Raw genomic sequence first — 22,464 nt, 5'->3', positions numbered from 1 at the left:
TAGCCTGGCGACAGAGCAAGACTCAGTCTCAAAAAAAAAAGAAAAGAAAAGAAAAGAAAAGAAAAATTCAGCAATAAAAAATGCACAGAAAGCACCAAGCACAGACCCCAACACACATGAAGCCTCAGAAATACTTGCTCCTTTTCCCTTTCCTCCTTCACCCGGCCAAGTTCACATTCTTCAGTCCCCCGTTTTCTTAAAACTCAAATGAGACCCGATTAGACAATAACAGGAATGGAAAAGCCTCTCGTGAAGATACTCTCATGAACTGCTCTCAATTTCCCCCCTTCTGAGGAATCTTCAAGCCAGCTAGCCACATGTCAGGGCACTGTGACACATCATTTGAGAATCTCTAATGGAGCAACGTCCAGGGGAACACGGGCCAAGCAATGACTGCCTGGCAAGTCCTTCTCACGTGGCAGACTAGCGATCAATAAATATCTGTTGATTTGGAAATATCAGAAGGGCCAACTGTAATAAGGGTATGTTTTGGTGTGTGTATATATTCTGCTGGGGAAACAGCTCATGTTTATCTCTCCTCCTCCCAGCCTCCCAGGGTTTACGATGGGGCCTTCTTTTAATGATTAACAGCCAAGAGGGCAGAGACGAAGGAATTTGTTCTGGGTTGCGAGGCAAAGAAGTACATTCTCAGACCATGTGACCCAAGATGGAAACACTGATGGGGACTAACAGGGTTTGGGTAGAATCCCAGAAAGCAGTTCTGAGGTTGGTAGGGAAAGGAAAGAAAAATGAAGCCTCTTCCTTACCTCTTACTGCCAGAGTGAGTGTCTCGACTGAAATTTGAACTGTGCTTATTAATGGAATAATTAGTCAGGTGCATGCAGATATCATCCTGGGGAAAAAGACACACATCTGTGGGGTCAGCTCGGAAGGGCAGGCCCCCTGCTTCCTCTCTGTGCCCTCCCATGGCCCCTGGGGCTTGAAGAGATGGAAAGAAAGGGAAGTTTTAGGGCTTATTTAGTGTGGCAAAATACAGGAAGTAAGAAGGGGTGTCCTGCAGCCTCGAGCCTAAGAAACTCCAATTCTGCTGGGCGTGGTGGCTCATGCCTGTAATCCCAGCACTTTGGGAGGCCGAGGCAGGCAGATCACGAGGTCAGGAGTTCAAGACCAGCCTGACCAACATGGTGAAATCCCATCTCTACTAAAAATACAAAAATTAACCGGGGATGGTGGTGCACACCTGTAATCCCAGCTATTTAGGAGGCTGAGGCAAGAGACTCGCTTGAACCCAGGAGGCAGAGGTTGCAATGAGCCGAGATCATGCCACTGCACTCCAGCCTAGGTGACAAAGCAAGACTCCATCTCAAAAAAAAAAAGAAACTCCAGTTCTTTCTGAGATTGGGTGGTGCCCAGCCTAAGAAAAACCTCAGGAGTCCTGGGGGTCCAGGAAAGGTGGGGATGGCAGGGTTGCTCATCCACGGCCTTTTCTCCTTGATTACCCCTGAACTGTGGTTCTGGCTTTAGAGTCAGGCAGACCTGGCCACAAGCCCCAGACTCACCTCTTCCTAGCTGTGTGACCTTGGATAAGTCCCTTATGCTCTGGGTTTTAATCTCGTCATCTGTAAAATGGGGATAATAATCCCTCTCTCTGAGGGATCCTGGCAGCGCTAAATGAAACCCGGCACATAGCAAGTGCTCAACAAATGACACTCACAGTGTCTTGAGAATGTGGATTTAACTAGGATTTTTTTTTTTTTTTAATCACGCTATGGGGGTAGGGTGAGGTAGTGTGTCTCCTTAGCTCACCAGGTTGTCTGTGCAAGGGCGGGAGTAAGAGGTCGTCGCAAAGCGGGCCAGTCCTTCATTGTATACAAAAATCCTGAGAGGGTCACAGGATGTCACCAGTACATAAATCCGTAGGTCAAACTTAAACCCATCAATGATAAAGGGCTGGAAGGAGAGAACAGAAGTCAGACATGCATTAGAGGAGAAATTTACACTTGAAAATCACTAGCTCCCGCCTTGTTTCCGTGGAGTTGGCTCCAACATTGCCTAGTGTTGTGGAGGGCAGGCTTGTCCAGGGTCAGAGAGAGGAACAAGGAGACTTGGGCTCTGTGTCCCAACATGTGACCCTGTGGAGGTCCTACACACTACACACTGTGCCTTGGTTTCCTGATCTGTCAAGTGACACAAGTAACCACCTCTAAGAGGCACCTTGGCAACTAAACAAAGTAACATTAAAAAAGTCCTCTGAGGCCGGGCGTGGTGGCTCATGCCTGTAACTCTAGCACTTTGGGAGTCTGAGGCGGATGGATGATCTGAGGTCAGGAGTTCGAGACCAGCCTGGCCAACATGGCAAAACCCCGTCTGTACTAAAAATACAAAAATTCGCCAGGCACGGTGGTGGGCACCTGTAATCCCAGCTACTCGGGAGGCTGAGGCAGGAGAATCACTTGAGCCCCGGGGGGCAGAAATTGCAGCAAGCCAAGTTCACGCCACTTCACTCCAGCCTGGGCGAAAGAGCAAAACTCCATCTCAAAAAAAAAAAAAAAAAAAAAGTCCTCTGATGGGCCAGGTGCAGTGGTTTATGTCTATAATCCCAATACTTTGGGAGGCCGAAGAGGGAGGATTGCTTGACCTCAGGAGTTCAAGACCAGCCTGGGCAACAAAGTGAGACCTTTCTCTACTAAAATTCAAAAAAAGAATTAGCCAAGTGTGGTGGTGTATGCCTGTAGTCTTAGCTACTCAGGAGGCTGAGGTGGAAGGATTGCTCAAGCCTAGGAGGTCGAGGCTGCAGTGAACCCTGATCACACCACTGCACTCCAGCCTGGGTGACAGAGTGAGACCCTGTCTCAAAAAAAATAAATAAATAAAAGTTCTTTGATAGGCCAGGTGCAGTGGCTCACACTGGGAATCCCAGCACATTGTGAGGCCGAGGCAGGAGGATCTGTTGAGCCTAGGGGTTTAAGACCAGCCTCAGCAACATAGAGACTCTACCTCTAAAAAGAAATTTTTTTTTAATAAAAAATTAGTCTGGGCACAAGGGTTCACACCTGTAATCCCAGCACTTTTGGAGGCCAAGTCAGGCAGATCACTTGAGGTCAGGAGTTTAAGGCCACCTTGGTTAACATAGTGAAACCCCGTCTCTACTAAAAATACAAAAATTAGCCGGGTGTGCTGGTGGGTGCCTGTAATCCCAGCTACTTGGGAGGCTAAGGCAGGAGAATCACTTGAACCTGAGAGGCAGAGATTGCAGTGAGCCGAGATTGCACCACTGCACTCCAGCCTGAGCAACAGAGTGAGGCTCTGTCTCAAAAAAAATAACAATTACAAATTAGCCAGATGTGGTGGCATGTGCTTGTAATCCTAGCTCTACTGGGGAGGCTGAGGTGGGAGGATTGCATGAACTCACGAGTTTGAGGTTGCAATGAGCTATGATTGTGCCACTGCACTCCAGCCAGAGTGACAGAGCAAGACCCTATCTCTAAAGAAATAAAAATAAAATAAAGTATTTTGATGAATGGACATATTGTCACCATTCAGGACTACATATTGTTGCAGTTTTTTGTTTGTTTGTTTGTTTGTTTGTTTGTTTGAGACAGGGTCTCCAGGGTCTCACCCTGTTGCCCAGGCTGGAATGCAGTAGCACAGTCTTGGCTCATTGCAACCTCCACTTCCCGGGCTCAAGCAATTCTCCAGCCTCAGCCTCTAGAGTAGCTGGGACTACAGGCATGTGCCACCACACCTGGCTAATTTTTGTAGAGAAAGGGTTTCGTCATGTTTCCCAGGCTGGTCTGAAACTCCTGAGCTCAAAGCAATCCACCCACCTCGGCCTCCCAAAATGCTGGGATTATAGGCGTGAGCCACTTTGCCCAGCCAATGCATAGTTGCAGTTCTACAAGAGTTCTCCCTGCAATGTTGTCCCCTGGCCATTTCTTCCCAGAGAGATCAGTGTGTCCCCCTCTGTCCACACTCCTAGAGGGCTCCCTCCCAACAGTGGGCTGTGACCTATGACCTCAAGTCAAAGAGAAAAGCTGATTGCTCTCCAGCATCATGCCCCTTTCCCACATGAGGGCTTCCCCAAACCAAAGGTGCTCTCCTAGCCCTAATGTGTTAGAGGAAAAGGGCCAGCCTGGCAGGGCCAGACCAATTGACAAGGGTAAAAGGATAACAGACACTCTGGCCCGGGCACGTGTCAGCACCCCGGTCAGAACGTTTGGTCTGACAAAGTGCAAGGCAGAAGCCAGGTCAGCTCCACCTCCACCTTCACCCTCCATCCCCTCATTTCACATTCTGTCCAGTGGAGCTAAAGCCCGCAGTTGCTGTGGGTGATAAATAAATAATCACAATGAGGAAGTACCTTTGAAATATACAGCTGACAGATCATATCCTCCCCTGGTTTGATTTCTTTCACTGTCCGGGTGATGAATATACCTTTCCCTTGGCAGCCCGAATCCGGCTTACAAATGTATGTCTTATTTTTTCTTGACCTGCTGTAGGTCTGCAAATCTCCCCAGCTACCAGAGCAGGGAGGGAACAAGATACATCTTTAGCTGGGGAGCAATGAAAAGGAAGGCTAGCCCTTTATGAAGAAAAGAAAGAAAAGCTGTCTAATGTGACAAATCCCTGGCACTGACAGATGCCCAGAGGTCCAGCAATGGGAGAGAGTAGAGCACACGCAGTGGGGAGTGTGGGCTTCAGAGGGAATTCAGGCCTGGGTTGAAGCCCAAGCAATACCACTTACCAGTGGTGCAACCCTTTGCAAGGACTTGATCTCTCTAAACCTCAACTTCATCATCTATACAGTGAGGATAATAACGACACCCATCTCCTGTGGTGCCTAGTTGCATGACATAATGCAGGCACAGTGCTGCATGTCCCATCAAGGTGACCATGGCACAGGTAGTTTGGTTTTCTGGGTTTGCAGGTAGGAGCTTTGGAGTTCTGGACCTGGCTCAAGCCCTGACAAGTGATGTGATTTTGGATCCGTCAGTCTCTCACCCCATGCTGGGCTTCAGTGTTTCGTCTGTGACACCTCCATTTCAGCCAGAGTATGGGAGAGCAAATCATATATTTGAACATATTTTGAGGAAAGTATATTCAGAAGAAAGAAAGAAACTAAATTAATGGATTCGGTCTATCAGTCTCGCTATACTTCTGTGTTTTAACTCAAAGGAAACTTGTAACCAGGAAAAGTCACTTAACTGCAATGTTCCTCAGTAACCATGAAATCTGGAGCTCCTGTTGACCTGATGGCAAATACATTTCCTTCTAATTTGCTGCTAAGCCCTGAAACTTGTTCCAGACAAGCCAAGGAAAGTCTGAGAACCCTGGTGCTCTTGGTTTTGGAAAGCACTGGGTGGAGAGGGGAGGGTAGAATTCCTCTGATACCCTTGCCATGTGAGTATAATCTGATGGTGACAGTGTTCTACCCCTCTGCCCTGTCTCAGCCACCAGATTGCACCCTAGGTCATGTATGTCATCTCACATTTCTCCTGTTCCTCAGTGGTGTGGTCCAGAGCACTTTACATACCAGGAACTGATGTTGTTTTGAAATGGATATAAAGAGAGCAGAGAAGGGGAAGTGCTGACTGCTATCCATAGCATTGCATGGGACAGAGGTCAGGCATCCCTCCCTGCTCCTAACCGGGGTGCTAACCACTAGCACACTCTCTCCAGAGGTGCTCATGGTCCTTAAAGATTCAGAAACTGCACAGTTACGTGGTTGGAATTAGTTCAAAATCAACAGCTTTCAGGGTCAGAACAAACTCTCACCCCAACTGCACGTACAGGCTCCAGGGCACCCAGCCCCTAAATGTCATCTAATTTTACAGGCAGAGCCTTGTGTTTTCTCAACCTTGGACACACCCTTTATCCCTTCTCTTCCTGAACAGTAGCCAGAGAGATGGGAGTTCATATGGGCAGGGAAAGTGGCAACCAGGGAATCGGGGGCAAGAGGAAATGTAAATGGGGAGGGGAGTGGAGAAGGAAGTACAGGGCGGGGGGCACTCACTCAGCAGGAAGACACCAGGTCCTAGGGAAAAAGCGGAAATCTTTAGGGAACATCTTTAACATGCGGCTCATGTTCCTGGCCAGCAAGTCCTTCCGGCAGATTTCACTCATCCCGGGGAAGTGATTGATCTTCTGGAAGGGAAGCCGGAATTCATGAGCAATCGAGGGACATGGGAGTACCACAAGATCTCCTCGGGAGACAGGTGTAAAAATGGGGCCCCGCCGGGTAAGATGGCACACTTAAACCAAGGACCATCACTAGGCAAATACCTGGTAACTTTTCATTTCCATCACCCGCTCCAGTGACACTGAGTAATCTGTCCAATAGAGAGTCCAGTCATCGTCTTCCCCTCCCTCTCTAAAGCCATACTGTTGGGCAGCCCTGCGCACTATTGAAGAAAGAAAGGCCTATTAGCCCAGGAAGTGGGGGAGGAGTATGGGGTGGGGAGATTCCATTACTAGGTGCTCCCAGACCAAGTACTGAAGCGAAAAAACTCGGCTCCTCGAGACTGGAAGCCATCTTGCCCTCTCTGGATGCAAGAATGGAGAGTCAAACACTGTCACTGCATCACTTGAGCCCAGGAGTTCAAGACCAGCCTGGCCAACATGGCAAAACCCCATCTCTACTAAAAATACAAAAAATTATCTGGGTGTGGTGGGGTGCGCCTGTAATCCCAGCTACTCAAGACGCTGACGGGGAGAATAACCTGAGCCCTGGAAGTCGAGGCTGCAGTGAGCCGTGTTCATGCCACTGCACTTGAGCCTGGGCAACAGGAGACCCTGTCAAAAAAAAAAGAAAGAAAGAAAAGAAAAGAAAGAGAGAGAGAGAAAGAAAGAAAGAAGGAAGGAAGGAAGGAAAGAAAGAAAGAAAGAAAGAAAGAAAGAAAGAAAGAAAGAAAGAAAGAAAGAAAGAAAATAAAGGAACATGGAGAGTTGAAAACTACTGAAGAATCCAGCCTGTGCTCAATGATCCCCGTAGAAGGATATCTGAGGTGAATGATTTCCCCGTTCTGGCTTCCCTTTGCCAGAAAGCAAGCTTCTGGCTTTCCTCCAAACACCAAGCTCTGAATGTTCAGGGAATATAAACTAATCCTTAACATTAGCCAGAGCCAAGCTTAATTAGTATATGGTATATTAAGCATGCATTTTTTTAAGTACACACTGGATTTCAAAACCACATTTGTGATGTCATATCCTTCTTTCTGTTCCTGTCAGGATTAATAAGTAGGAGCTGACTCCAACACAAACTCAAATGCCTTCAAGGGCCTAGAATGGGAGAAGTGCCTGCAGTAACCGGGACAGTACAAGACTACCCTAAAGCATTCAAATTCTAATTTAAAATACAGCAACAGGCTGGGCACAGTGGCTTACGCCTGTAATCCCAGCACTTTGGGATGCCAACGTGGGCAGATCACCTGAGGTCAGGAGTTCGAGACCAGCCTGGCCAACATGGCAAAACTTTGTCTCTAATAAAAATACAAAAATTATCTGGGCATGGTGGTGTGCACCTGTACTCCCAGCTACTCAGGAGGCTGAGGCAGGAGAATCACTTGAACCCGGGAGGCGAAGGTTGCAGTGAGCCAAGATCATGCCATTGCACTCCAGCCTGGGCGACAGAGCGAGGCTCCATCTCAAAAAAAATAAATAAATGGCCAGGCGCAGTGGCTCACGCCTGTAATCCCAACACTCTGGGACACTGAGGCAGGCAGATCACCTGAGGTTGGGAGTTCAAGACTGGCCTGACTAACATGAAGAAACACCCATCTCTACTAAAACTACAAAATTAGCCGGGCGAGGTGGTGCATGCCTGTAATTCCAGCTACTCAGGGGGCTGAGGCAAGAGAATCGCTTGAGCCCAGGAGGCAGAGGTTGCGGTGAGCTGAGATTGTGCCATTGCACTCCAGCCTGGGCAACAAGAGTGAAACTCAGTCTCAAAAATAAAATAAATAAATGCAATACAATACAATACAGCAAGAGCCGGGCACAGTGGCTCACACCTATAATCCCAGCACTTTGGGAGGCCGAGGTGGGTGGATCACTTGAGGTCAGGAGTTTTAGACCAGCATGGCCAACGCTGCGAAACCCCATCTCTACTAGAAATACAAAAATTTAGCCGGGCATGGTGGCACTTGCCTGTAATCCCAGCTACTAGGGAGGCTGAGGCAGGAGAATCACTTAAACATAGGAGGTAGAGGTTGCAATGAGCTGAGATCACGCCACTGCACTCCAGAGTAAGACTCCGTGTCAAAAACAAAAACAAAAACAAAACAAAAACAGCAACAGCAACACTGTGTTCTAAAATACAAAATAGGTCTGTAGATCAGATTCAGTTCACGAAGTGCAAGTTTGTAACTTGTACTCTGAAACAGAGCCACTGGCTGCAGCAACAGCTGTCTCTTTTACAAGTAGATCCCCAAATCACTATATATAAGAATTACAGATAGTTGAAGTACACACCATTGTGGTGAAAATCCATGACTCTTGGAATAGGATTCCCAACCTCTTTAATTAAATAGTTCATTGAGCTAGGAGAACTGAAGGACAGGATTTGAAGATACGTCCTTTCATCCTCACAAATATACAAGAGTGACTCTTCCCAACCTTTTGGGAGAATCCAGTGGGTCCCCATTATAGATCTCCTGAATGTAGATGCTCACCACTCTCATACCGGCAGCTGGATAGATTGATCACCAATCATCTGGAAAAGAGAAAAAGGAAAGCAGCAAGACAGAGACACACTTGCCGGAACAAGTGACTGTACCCAGAAACATCCTGTCCCAGGTGGAGCTGTCTGAAATCTAGCCTGCCATGCTAAGCCTGGTTTGACCGTCCCTGTTGCTGAGGACACGAGTCCAAGGGGGTACAGCATGGTGGAAAACATGGCATCAGGGTACTATTACTCTACCCAGATGGTAGAAATTCTGTATTGCAATTACAGCTGATCTTGCTTGCAGCTTCTCACTAACATCATTGCCTCAAGCCTTTTACTCCACTGGCTCATCAGGGACAGGAATTGAAAATATTTTTGGCCAAAATACTTGTCTCCTTCTTCTTCCCCCCATTAAGGGAAGCTATGAATAAGAAAGTGGACAAGCTTTCCTTCATCAATCAGTCTGAATGGAGCAAGGCATGGTGAAATATTAAACAAGAACCGGAATGCACAAGCTGCAGTTGGATCCTGATAAGTCAGTATGGTGCTATCATACTGAAGGTGTACTAAATTTCCAGGACAAATAAGCGCCTTCTTAAAACAAGGAAATCTTCTCTTCCTGCTATTTTTTAAAGGCATCCTAAACACAAATAGAATGAAAATTAGGACAAGGCATGGTTTTTTAGATTACACACACAATCATTTGATTCTATAAAACATATGATCGAAAGTAGAATCTTTTTATATGAACCAAAAGTGGTGAGATGTTGACAGTCTCAGCACACAGTTTCTCCTTTACTCTCTCATCATCAGCCAAGACCCCCTTCCCTCCAGGTCCTTCCTGTTCTTACCAACATGGCTCCCCATTCCCCAGCTTTCAATCCTAACCTCTTTTTCTTCCTCTTCTTCTTGCCTTGCTTCTGGGCATTCTGAAGTCCGTTTTGTGCCCCTGGGTTCTCTCTCACAAAAGCCAGCGCGATGGTTTCTTTTGGATCTTCTTTGGAACTGTCCCCCTTCTCTTCGGAGTTTGCCCCTTCCTGGCTTTCCAAAGTCGGGCACTGTGGCATCTCCCTGGCCTGGGAGGAGGCTCTGGGGAAATACCAGGCCCCTAGAGAGAGGGCAGAGGGACCCGCAGTTACAGAGATCCACCTGCAGGGGGACCCCCTCCCTCGCTCATGTGGGTAGAGACCCAGGGTTCTAATTCAACGCAACAGGTTGCAGTTTATAAAATGCCACCCGGCCTCCGCGGTTTGATGCAAGCTCAGGGAGGGAGCTGATTCCACCTTTTGCCATTGGCTGTGACCTTGGAGACTCACTCAGCCAACGCTAGCCTTGGTTTTTCCCTCCTGGGATTTTCAGGAGAAGCCTGAGATGCTGTGCATGGCACCACCTGGTAAACAATCTTATTAAAGTGAGTGAGTGTCTAGAGACAGCGAAGCCCCAAGCCTTCCTAGCTGAGAGAGTTAGTCCTAGAGGGTGCAGGTGGAGGTGCTTTGAGGAGGTCTGTTAACTGTTTCAGCACTGCACTGAACCTCCACACAGCAATATGCTGGCCTGAAAATGAATGCAACTGCCGCTCGTGGAGTACAAGACTAATGTGTAGCTGATTGAACAATAAGATTCAAGCCCAGGGCCAGATGCAGACCTTCAGAGACACCAACCACAGAGAAGGCTGTGTCTCTCCCACCATCCATTCCAAAATCAAAACAAGATCAAATTATAAAATACATGTAAGGAAGTCCAGTAAAGATCTCATCCTCCCTGGCCCCATGAGATTTCTTTCATGTTTACTCAAAATGTCAAATATCGTCGGGTGCAGCGGCTCACGCCTGTAATCCCAACACTCTGGGAGGCCAAGGCGGGCAGATCATTTGAGGTCAGAAGTTTGAGACCAGCCTGGCCAACATGGTGAAACCCCGTCTCTATTAAAAATACAAAAAAAAAAAGGCTGGGCGCAGTGGCTTACACCTGTAATCCCAGCACTTCGGAAGTCCAAGGCAGGCGGATCACCCGAGGTCGGGAGATCGAGACCAGCCCTACCCACACAGAGAAACCCTGTCTCTACTAAAAATACAAAATGAGCCAGGCATGGTGGTGCATGCCTGTAATCCCAGCTACTCAGGAGGCTGAGGCAGGAGAATCGCTTGAACCCAGGAGGCGGAGGTTGTGGTGAGCCAAGATCATGCCATTGCACTCTAGCCTGGGCAACAAGAGAGAAACTCCATCTCAAAAAAAAAAAAAATTAGCCATATGTGGTGGTGGATACCTGTAATCCCAGTTACTAGGAAGACTGAGGCAGGAGAATCGCTTGAACCAGAAGGCAGAGGTTGCAGTGAGCCGAGATCATGCCACTGCACTCCAGCCTGGGCCATAGAGCGAGACTCCATCTCAAAAAAAAAAGAAATGTCAAATATCAACTATTTTTAATGGATGTGAATGCCCCTGCTTCACTCCTCCTTAAGAACATGCTTAGTTTGCCTTTGGGTAACCCAGAACCGCCAGGCCCAATTAACGGATTCATATTCCCTCACATCCAAGGCACCTATGACCACAGAGCCAATTTTCTGGTGCTTTCCCTTCCTCTCTTCACCTCCGAAAATCCTGCAAACCTCCTCACATTTCAACCCCTCTCCTCCGATGTCCACAGTCCCCTTGCTACTTACTACCTGTTCCTCCCTCACAAATTCTTTGGATTTAAAAAAAGATAATAATACATTACAATGTATTATCATTGAAATAATATAACATTAAAGGAGGCTTAGAAAATGAGGTAGGATGAGAAATCACCTGTAGCTTTCCTACTCTATCATAGTCACTTTAAACTGTCTGTGAATTCACTTTTATTCTTAATTTCTAAGCATAAGGCCAAGCACGCTGGTTCACATCTGCAATCCAAGCACTTTGGGAGGCTGAGGCAGGCAGATCACTTGAGGTCAGAAGTTCGAGACCAGCCTGACCAACATGGCAAAACCCCATCTCTACTAAAAATACAAAATTAGCCAGGCATGGTGGTGCACACCCATAATCCCAGCTACTCGGCAGGCTGAGGCAGGAGAACCACTTGAATCCGGGAGGCAGAGGTTGTAGTGAGCCAAGATTGCGCCGTTGCACTGCAGCCTGGGCAACAACAGCAAGACTCCGTCTCAAAAAAAAAAATTAATTAATTAATTAATTTAAAAATAAAAATAATTTCTTTTTTTGTTGTTTTTTGTTTTTCGAGAGGGAGTTTCACTCTTGTTGTCCAGGATGGAGTGCAATGGCGCCATCTCGGCTCACTACAACCTCCACCTCCCGGGTTCAAGTGATTCTCCTGCCTCAGCCTCCCGAGTAGCTGGGATTACTGCAGGCATACGCCACCACACCCGGCTAGTTTTGTATTTTTAGTAGAGATGGGGGTTTCTCCATGTTGGTCAGGCTGGTCTCAAACTCCCAACCTCAGGTGATCCGCCTGCCTCAGCCTCCCAAAGTGCTGGGATTACAAGTGTGAGCCACCGTGCCCTGCCAAAATAATAATTTATAAGCATAATTATTCTAATATAATTGTAATCAATTTTGTATTTGCTTTTTGTCCACTTAGTAGATTATAAACAGCCTTTTCACTGTGGCAAAGTTTACATGTTTCTGGGTTTCTTGGTTTGTTTGTTTTGAGACAGAGTCTTGCTTTGTCGCCCAGGCTGAAGTGTAGTGGTGCAATCTCTGCTCACTGCAACCTCTGCCTCCTGGGTTCAAGCAATTCTTGTACTTCGGTCTCCCAAGAAGCTGGGATTACAGGCATGCACCACCACACCCGGCTAACTTTTATATTTTTAGTAGAGACAGGATTGCGCCATGTTGGCCAAGCTGGTCTTCAACTCCTGACCTCAAGCAATCTGCCCGCCTCTGCCTCTCAAAGAGTTGAGATTACAAGCATGAGCCACCGTGCATGGCCATTTCTAGTTTTTTTGTTTGTTTTGTTTTGTTTTTGTTTTTGTTTTTGAGACGGAGTCTCGCTCAGTCGCCCAGGCTGGAGTGCAGTGGCGCGATCTCGGCTCACTGCAAGCTCCGCCTCCTGGGTTCACACCATTCTCCTGCCTCAGCCTCCCAAGTAGCTGGGATTACAGGCGCCCGCCACCACGCCCCGCTAATTTTTTGTACTTTGAGTAGAGTCAGGGTTTCACTGTGTTAGCCAGGATGGTCTCAATCTCCTGACCTCGTGATCCGCCTGCCTCGGCCTCCCAAAGTGCTGGGATTACAGGCGTGAGCCACCGCGCCCGGCCATTTCTAGTTTTTAATGGCTGTATGTATTCCATTGAAAGAATGCACCTGAGTGTATGTAACCAATCATTGTCCTATTGTTGGAAATGTAAGCTGCTGCCAATTTTAATGTTATACAAATAGCTCTAAAATGCATTATCGCAGGTGCAGAAGGCCTTTTACTTACTTGGGGTTATTTTCTTAATATCCTGATATTACAGGGCTAATGAATATACAAATTACATCGCTTCTCATATGTGTGTGTGTGTGTGTGCGTGTGTATATATATATGTTGCTTCCCAGAGGGATTGCATATTCCCATGTTGCTTCCCAGAGGGATTGCAATAACTCGGAATGCTACCAGCAATATGCAACAAGAGCAGGCTCACCAGAGCCCCACAATCTCTTGGGAATCATCTCCCCTCTCTATACATATTTGCTATTTGTTTTGTTTTGTTTTTTGAGATGGTGTCTCATTCTGTCACCCAGGCTGGAGTGCAGTGGTGCAATCTTGGCTCACTGCAACCTCCATCTCCTGGGTTCAAGCGATTCTCCTGCCTCACTCTCCTGAGTAGCTGGGATTACAGGCACCCGCCACCACGTCAGGCTAATTTTTTTGTATTTTTAGTAGAGACAGGGTTTCACCATGTTGGCCAGCCTGGTCTCAAACTCCTGACCTCAAACGATCTGCCCGCCTCGGCCTCCCAAAGTGCTGGGATTACAGGCGTAAGCCACCACGCCTGGCCCAAACTTGCTAATTCTAGACAACTTTTATACCCTACGGCCAATGTCTTTGATATGACTGCACCCTTCCACCTCTCTATTCCTTTCTAAAACCAAATTTGGTGGTGTGGAGCCCTTTAACTATGGAAGCTACCTATAAATAATATAATTATAAGCTTTTATGTGGGGATAGTTCTCTGGGCTTTTCAAAGAATTTTCATATACATGCTCCCATTGAATGCTTACAATGAGAGGGATGGCAGAATTGTTACGTCAGCCAAGGATTGCCACTTGTTTCTTTCTCTTTCTGAAGAGGGCTGCCACTTATAGGCAAGACCCTTTATGGTGACACCAGAGCAGGGGGAGGAAGAGATGTGCTCAGGACAGATAAAACCTGGGTCTTGTGAGTCAATTGTTCCCAGTGAACAGGCACATTCTTGGCAAAGTTCAGGGGAACTAAGGTACTTGAAATCTTGACCTTGGACTGCTTCCTTCCTTGAAGGTAAACGGCTAGCTCCACTCCCCCAGCCCTCCGCAACGGCTCCTATGTACCAAGCCCTCAAGGAGGAGTGGCTCTGTTTACCTAAAGGTTAATGTTAACTTGGGGAGAGAAAACTGACCCTGAGTTTGACCTCTGGAAGTCGGGTTCTCTTTGCTCATTTTTGAGTCCTTGCCTGAGTGGTAAGAACAAGTCATGGCTCCTTCTATGTGTCTGCCTCAAAGAGTAAGCCAGGTGCAATGGCTCACGCCTGTAATCCCAACATTTTGGGAGGCCAAGGTGAGAGGATTGCTTGAGCCCAGGAGTTCAAAACCCGCCTGGGCAACAAAGTGAGACCCCATCTCTATTAAAAAAAAAAAAAAATTAGCTGAGTGCAGTGCCGTATGCCTGTAGTCCCAGCTACTCAGGAGGCTGAGGTAGGAGGATTGCTTGAGCCTAAGAGTTTGAGGCAGCAGTGAGCCACGGCTGCATCACTGCACTCCAGCCTGGATGACAGAGACCCTGTCTCAAAAAAAGAAAAGAAAGGCCGGGCACGGTGGCTCATGCCTGTAATCCCAGCACTTTGGGAGGCCTCAACTGAGGTCGGGAGTTCGAGAGCAGCCTGACCAACATGGAGAAACCCCGTCTCTACTAAAAATACAGAAAATTAGCCAGGCATGGTGGTGCATGCCTGTAATCCCACCTCCTCAGGAGGCTGAGGCAGGAGAATTGCTTGAACCTGGGAGGCAGAGATTGCGGTGAGCTGAGATCATGCCATTGTACTCCAGCCTGGACAACAAGAGCGAAACTCTGTCTCAAAAAAAAAAAAAGGAAAAGAAAAGAAAAAAAAGGTCAAATTATGTTTGCTCTTGCATGAGAGGGCCTCATGCATGTAAAGTAAAAAATTGAGCCCATGCACTTTTAGATAAACTGTTTCACCATGGAATTATTGCCTGCATTTCCTCATATTCTAGGCTGCCTATGACATAAGAGCCATCTTGGATGGTACACGAGACAGGTGCAAGATGGCAAATGGTACTTGCCATGTGACTACTTTTGCTTTGTCTTTGGCCTCCTTGCTTTCATTTCCCCCAAGCTTCTCTCCCTGTTTAATCTCCAAGGCTGAATCCTGTCTCTCCAAAGATCCTGAAAGAGCATCTCCTTCAAAGTTTGCCTACTGGGGACAGGCATGCTGAATCTAGCTTGCAGAAATGTCTACTTCTGGAGCATAGTAGCGCATACCTATAATCCTAACACTTCGGGAGGCCGAGGTAAGGGAATCACCTGAGCCCAGGAGATTGAGGCTGCAGTGAGCTGTGATCATGCCACTGCACTCCAACTGGGCAACAGTGAGACCCTGTCTCAAAAAACAATCAAACAAAAAAACCTATGTGCATATATAGTATGTGTGTATATATATATAGTACATATATACACATATATAGTATATATATATAGTACATATATACACATATATAGTATATATATATATATATATATATATATAGTATGTGTGTGTATATATATGTAGTTGCCAACAACTAGAAAATGCAGATTTCCATTTCTTTTGGAGAGGTCTCTATTCCTTCACGCCAGCCATCAACCAGAGCTCAGTAATGCCTCCTGTAGACATTTCCCAGTCTGCCCCAATGCCCAACACTCCTTTTTGTCTCCCTGACACAGGAGCCAAGTGACAGTTATCCTTATATTATTATTATTATTTTTTTTTTTTTGAGACAGAGTCTCACTCATCACACAGGCTAGAGTGCAGTGGCGTGATTTCGGCTCACTGCAACCTCTGCTTCCTGGGTTCAAGCGACTCTGTTGCCTCAGCCTCCCGAGTAGCTGGGATTACAGGTGCCTGTCACCATGCCTGGCTAAGTTTTGTATTTTTAGTAGAGAACAGAGTTTTATCATATTGGTCAGGCTGGTCTCAAACTCCTGACCTCAGGTGATCCACCCACCTTGGCCACTCAAAGTGCTGGGATTACTCAAAGCGAGTGTGAGCCACCATGCCCAGCCTATTTTTCTTATAGTAGCATTGAGACATCTCTTTTTTAGAGACATGGTCTTGCTATGTTGCCCAGGCTGGTCTCAAATGCCTGGCCTCAGGAGATCCTCCTGCCTCAACCTTGGAAGTAGCTGGGATTACAACCACGAGCCGCTGTGCTCAGCTCAAGAGAGGTGACATTTTCTTAAACGCAGCCCACTTCTTTCATTTAAGCTATATGCCTGACCCTATAGACATCTGAATTTATACCGGTTCTGCTCTAGTATCTCTGGCCTCCAAGCAGTTTCAAGTGAAAAGAAAAGCTACTTCCACCAGGGCTGAGCAGAAAGCTTTTTTTTTTTTTTTTGAGACAGAGTCTTGCTCTGTCACCCAGGCTGGAGTGCAATGGCACGATCCCAGCTCACTGCAACCTCCACCTCCCAGGTTCCAGCTATTCTTCTGCCTCAGCCTCCCAAATAGCTGGGATTACAGGCACCTGTCACCATGCCAGCCTAATTATTTTTGCATTTTTAGTAGAGACGGGGTTTTGCCATGTTGTCCAGGCTGGTTTCAAATTCCTGAACTCAGGTGATCCGCCCACCTCGGCCTCCCAAAGTGTTGGGATTACAGGCGTGAGCCACCACGCCCAGCCAGAAAGCATTTTAATTCCCTGGTTTTCAGAATAAGAATTAAATCTGACCCAGGTGATGCTGGGACCGCCCCCCCCCCCCCCCCCACCCGCTCAGATTTTTCAGATGTGGACTTTATTTGGTTCTACAAGACTTCTCTTAACAGTCTTAGCAACCACTCCCTGCTCACCTGGTAGTTCCCACCTACTGTCTTGCGTAACAATTTTGTTGGTGCCAACACCAAAAGCAGTCTTGTAGCCTTGAGGAATAAAAGGAGGAAAGGCAAAAGACATGGCCTAAGGAGAATACAAAGGAGTGAGGGGAGCTGCTGGTGGCATCCTGAAATATACATACATCATGGTGTAAGGGCCTCTGCCGTCAGCTACAGGTGACTAAGCCACTTATTAAGAGGCAGCCGCAGTGTAGTAGCTAAGAACTCAGATTTCGAAGTCTGTCTGTCTGGATTTAAATCCCAGCTCTGCCACTTCCTAGTTGTCTGAACTCAGGCAGTTTATTTAACCTCCTGCCTTAGTTTCCTCATCTGTAAAGTGGCTTCTCCCAGTTATGGAGATTAAATGAGTTTACTCATTTGACTTAATGCAACACAAAGTTCTTAGAACAGTGCCTGGCACATAGAAGGTACCCACAAAGTGCTCTCTACCATTACCAGCTGTGTAACCCTGGACTGTGAACTTCCTGATGGAAGAGGCTGTGTCTCTGCATTCTCAGCTCCTAGCAGTGTCTAGAAAAGATACTAAAAATGAGATGTTCATATGCTCCTTGAATTAATGGGCTGGAAGAATGAATAAATGCATGAATTAATTAAGCTTCTCCAAGGTTCATTTTCCTTAGCTATATAACAGAAGTGTTGTTGTGAGCATTAGGTAAGTAACATTTGTTATTTACGTTGTTAAAACATCAACCTTGGGTCCTTCTCATATAGCTGGCACTTAAAATGCTTGTTTCATTCACTTACAATAGACTATTGACAACCCACTTACCAAGTAGCAGGCATTACACTAAAGCATTTATAAACATAATGTCTCATCCTCATAATAACCTATCATAGATACTCTTTCCTCTATTACAGATGAGAAGACTGAGACAGAGAGACTAAAGTAAGAGGCACAGCTGGGGTTGGAAGACATGTCCATCTGACCCCACAGCCTGTCTCTCCATGCTCCCCTCACTGCCTTTTCCTCTCGGCAGGCCGTCCATAAATAGTGTGACCATAAACTAAAGTAACTGATCTCCTAACTCCCAAAAGCAATCTTAGTGACTTTAGTCCCTTAAGAATCAGTTGGGGACAGGCACAATGGCTCATGCCTGTAATCTCAGCACTTTCGGAGGCCAAGGTGGGCAGAGCACTTGAGCCCAGGGGTTTGACACCAGCCTGGACAACATGGTGAAACCCCACTCTACCAATAAATAAATAAATAAATAAGCCAGGTGTGGTGGCATGTGCCTGTAGTCCCAGCTACTCAGGAGGCTGAGGTGGGAGGATCACTTCAGCCCGGGAGGCTGAGGTTGCAGCGAGGAGAGATCACACAACTGCACTCCAGCCTGGGAGACAGAACTAGACCTTGCCTCAAAAACAAAAAGAAAAAGAAAAAAAGAAAAAAAAATCAGTTGGTCCCACATCATTTTCCTTAAAGTCAACTGCTTTAAATTCCTATCTCCAACAAGGGCTTGGATCTCTCCAGATCTGCCATAACCTGGTAACAGCTGTATTGTTTCTACTTGTATTTATTTTCACTCTCTTTCCCTTCTTTTCTCCAATGTCCACATTGTACCAGGGCTCCTATTGAGGGTGTAATTAGAATATTTTCTAAGCTTCTATGGAATTCCTGAATGTTAGAGCTGGGAGGAATCTTTTTAGAGGAGGTTTTGAACTCCCTGCCGTCTGCCAGTCTGTGCTAGGGGAGGGGACTTGTACCCAGCCAGAGAGCAAGAAATCAGAAGCACCATCAAAGCCCCAGCTTCCTGGTCCCCAAGTTATCTTCCCATTATGCTGGGTTAGTGGACAGACAAAGTGGACTAAGTGCTTTAGAGAGTTTTTAAAAGACTAAGGCCGGGTGCGGTGGCTCACGCCTGTAATTCCAGCACTTTGGGAGGCCAAGGCAGGTGGGTTACTTGAGGTCAGGAGTTGGAGACCAAGTTGGCAAACATGGTGAAACCCCGTCTCTACTAAAAATACAAAAATTAGCTGGGCATGGTGGCAGGCGCCTGTAATCCCAGCTACTCGGTAGGCTGGGGCAGGAGAATCGCTTGAACCTGGGAGGCGGACGTTGCAGTTAGCCCAGATCGCACCACTGCACTCCAGTCTGGGTGACAGAGGGAGACACTGTCTCAAAAAAAAAAAAAAAAAAAAAAAAAAAAGACTAAGAGCCGTACTACCAATGTAACAAACACAGTAAATAGCAAAATAGCATCTTCAGTTTTTCTTAATGACACAAGAAAGAGCATTGTGTCATTAAGGAAGGGTATTAGTTCACCTTTCCAAGTAGGATATAGTTAAGACACTGAAAAAATTCTCATGTTTCCTTCCATTTTAGTGTAGGGTTTGATCTTGAGATCTTCCAAGCCAGAGGCTGTCAACAAGATCCTGGTTAGACAGCATGAAAATGTCCTACATTGGCCACCAGGGGGAGGGAATGAGCACTGGGACGGGTCCACTGGGACGGGTCCATTGCTGGTTATTTAGAAAAAACTCAGAGGAGGGTCCCTGTCTTATTTCCACTTCTAAAGGACTATACCTGTTGACTACTCTCCTCTCCCCTGGAGGTGTTGCAGAGGGTGGAAAATGTTTAGTGCTTTCTTTTATCTTTCTTTCTTTCCTTTTTTTTTTTTTTTTTTTAGACGGAGTTTCAAAAAAACTCCAGCCTGTTGCCCAGGCTGGAGTGCAATGGCACGATCTCAGCTCACCGCAACCTCTGCCTCCTGGATTCAAGTGATTCTCCTGCCTTAGCTTCCCGAGAGCTGGGACTACAGGCATGCACCACCACGCCTGGCTAATTTTGTATTTTTAGTAGAGACAGGGTTTCTCCATGTTGGTCAGGCTGGTCTCAAACTCCCAACCTCAGGTTATCAGCCCACCTCAGCCTCCCAAAGTGCTGGGATTACAAGCATGAGCCACCGCGCCCGGCGGTTTAGTGATTTCTTTTGCAAAACTGAATGAACACGGGCATCCTATAATGATAGAAAACAATAATTTGGTGGTTGACTAAGAGAACCCTGGGAGAACATATTTCAAGTTGTAGCCAAGTTTTTTCATCTCTGACCTTCATCACCTGGACTTTTTTTCTAGTCTATAGGAATATATAGAGCACTGAAAGTTTCGCCTATTGTGTCTGTCTGTGAAGTCCCTCTCTTTCACCAGATAATAGGTTTTCCTTCACGTACCTCCTTTTCATCTTTTGGTCCTCATTTCCCTACTGGAAGCATCCCTCTGAAGGCTTCCAGTGGTTAGTTCTTGGAAAATGTCAAATTGGATGGGGGAAGAAAAGATGTGGAGGTAAGACCTCTGGATCTTGCTTTCAGCTTTGCCCCTCCAACTCAGTATGTCATAAAAATCCAAGCAATTATTTCCTCTCCCACTCCCTATCTTCTCTATAATTACAGGACCACTAGGAGGATAAAAGCTTCACATCTAGAAAAGTGCTTTGAGCTTTGATTCAGACAGGATAAAATAAGATGTTTTTTGTGGTCTTTTGACTTTTCGTTTTAGTCACCCTTTGAATTTCAGCCCGGGGCCTGAAAGGGTCCTAAGCAAAATGTGGACTAACAAGGGAGGGATGGGGCACCCAATTGCCCAAGGGCTTTGCCAATAAGAAGTGTTGAGAATGACAAGTCACCTGTAGTGGGAACAATAAGAATCTTGCTGACTTAGATGCCATCTTTTATTCTGCTAGAAACTGAGAAATTCTGCAAGATTGGAAGATGCAATATTCAGATCAGGCTCATGCCTAGTCATTTTCTCCACAATATTCAGGGCATTGCTAACAAAGACAGATGGATCTGGATCCAAATCCCAGCTCTACTAGTTTCTAGAATGTGTGACCATGGGTGAGTAACTTAGCCTCTCTGTACCTCAGCTTCTGTATAAGTAAAATGGGGATGATAATAATATTCATTTTATGGAGCTGTTTTAAAGATTAAATGAGTTAATATTTCTAATACCCTTAAAGCAGTGCTTGGTTCAAAATAAAGGCTATATTGTAAAATGAAAATATAAACCAGGCGTGGTGACTCATGCCTGTAATTCCAGCACTTTGGGAAGCCAAAGTGGGAGGATCACTCGAGCTCAGGAGTTCGAGACCAGCCTGGGCAAAAAAGTGAGCTCCCCCACCCCCACCTCCATCTCTTAAAACAAACAAAAAAGAAAATATAATAATAAGATTGGCATAAATATTAAATTTTTTTTGGAGTGCCTCGCACATACTGGTGCTTTCAAAACGTTAGCTCCCTTCCCACTTCATCCCCCAATGTGATATTTTTCCTAGAGTTCAAATCCCAGAGGAGAACTTTCTGCAAAGCCAGAAGAGTATTTTTTCAGGAGGGGTGAGAAATAACAACTGGAAATGAAAGAACACCAGGCTGGAAGGCGGTAGGGGCATCAGCAGAGGACTATGCCGGCCATGAAAAATGGAAAGTGTCTTGCTGGAAGGTTTCTCCAGACAAAGGAAGAACAGTGATGAAGAAAATGACCCAGTGATGGGGATGAAGGGGATGAAGAGAGTTGTGTGAGTCCCAGGGATCGCTGGTGTCTAAGCGACAGCTCCTTGGTGGACTGTGGTTTAGGAAATCGGGGGAGGGCGGGAAATGAACGTTAATAAGAGGGACTGAGAAGGGGGGAGCCCCAGAGCCGAGGGACCGTGAGGGTGAGTGCCTGGCGCCGTGGAACGCCACCAGGGAGGGCAGCGGGCTACCCTGGGGACCTGGGTCCCGTGTGGGTTTAAGGAGACGTGTCTAGCCAGGTTTTCAGGGGAAAGGCACCAGGAGGCTGCGGTCTGGAGCCAGCACCGGGCTTTGGGGCGCTCTTACCCGCAATTCCTACTCCCCCGTCTCGCCCCGCTGGGCTGCTAGTCCAGCTTGCAACCACACCTGCCGGCCCCCTCCTCGAAGGATGAAGGAGTAACGCTCCCATTGGCTGCCCGACAGCCCCAACCCCGACCCGCGCTCTCCTTAACTTTGGGTCCGCCCGGCCCTCATATTTGCATACGGGGCCTTCTAGGCCTTCGATTGGCCCCTGCAGTAGCTGCCATGCCCCCTCCCTCCCGAATCCAATTAACCGCCCAGGCGCTAGGGGAGGGGCGCGCCCACGGTTGTCCCGGGAGACGCGGAGGACGCGCGCACCGCGCACCCGGGCGCCAGGGGCTGGACCGCCGCTCGCTCCCGCAGCCCTACCCGTGCCCAGCGAGCCAAGCCGCAGCCCCAGCCCACCCGCGCCGGTGCCGTCGGGCGCCGTGCGCGGGCGCGGCCGGAACGTCTGGCTCCAGAGGTCCAGCTGCGCGGGGCTGCGGTGAGGGAGGAGGGCACCTTGAATTTAGGCCTTCGGGAGAGGGCAAACCTGAAGCAGGAGGCACCTCGGGAAAACACTGGTTGGAGACTTAAATCAGCATCTCAGGCATATTAGTGCCTGTGTCACATTGGGCAGGCCACGTTACCTCTGTGAGGCTTAGCTTCTTCAACAGGAAAATGGGTGTTGCAAACCTGTGATGACAGCTCAGGCGTATTGAACCCTGACCTCACCTCCAGAGTGTGGGGGGTCATGGCCTCCAGTGAACTG

At 47.2% G+C, this 22,464-nt stretch overlaps 1 protein-coding gene across 3 annotated transcripts in view; it reads right to left on the bottom strand.

Moving 5' to 3' along the window:
• TTLL6 (tubulin tyrosine ligase like 6) overlaps positions 1–21,978 on the bottom strand; it is a 55,094-nt gene extending 33,116 nt beyond the window's left edge. Inside the window, exons 1-9 of one of the 3 annotated variants that reach the window (XM_055387713.2) lie at positions 21,720–21,826; positions 20,079–20,147; positions 9,512–9,731; positions 8,631–8,671; positions 6,244–6,362; positions 5,975–6,105; positions 4,322–4,478; positions 1,768–1,911; positions 768–853 (exon numbers count right to left, since the gene is read on the bottom strand). In XM_055387713.2, the coding sequence (XP_055243688.1) occupies positions 768–853; positions 1,768–1,911; positions 4,322–4,478; positions 5,975–6,105; positions 6,244–6,264 (539 nt within the window). In that variant the 5' untranslated portion in view covers positions 6,265–6,362; positions 8,631–8,671; positions 9,512–9,731; positions 20,079–20,147; positions 21,720–21,826. Of the gene's footprint in view, positions 1–767; positions 854–1,767; positions 1,912–4,321; positions 4,479–5,974; positions 6,106–6,243; positions 6,363–8,630; positions 8,672–9,511; positions 9,732–20,078; positions 20,148–21,719 lie in introns of all 3 variants that reach the window. The other 2 variants (XM_063706287.1, XM_055387712.2) reach the window with 2 other exon arrangements.
• Positions 21,979–22,464: the final 486 nt, after the last annotated feature.

The sequence above is a fragment of the Gorilla gorilla genome, chromosome 4, assembly GCF_029281585.2.
Source record: "Gorilla gorilla gorilla isolate KB3781 chromosome 4, NHGRI_mGorGor1-v2.1_pri, whole genome shotgun sequence".
Taxonomy (NCBI): domain Eukaryota; kingdom Metazoa; phylum Chordata; class Mammalia; order Primates; family Hominidae; genus Gorilla; species Gorilla gorilla.
Note: the sequence above shows the minus strand (reverse complement) of the source record. Positions and strands in the feature narration are given on the sequence as shown.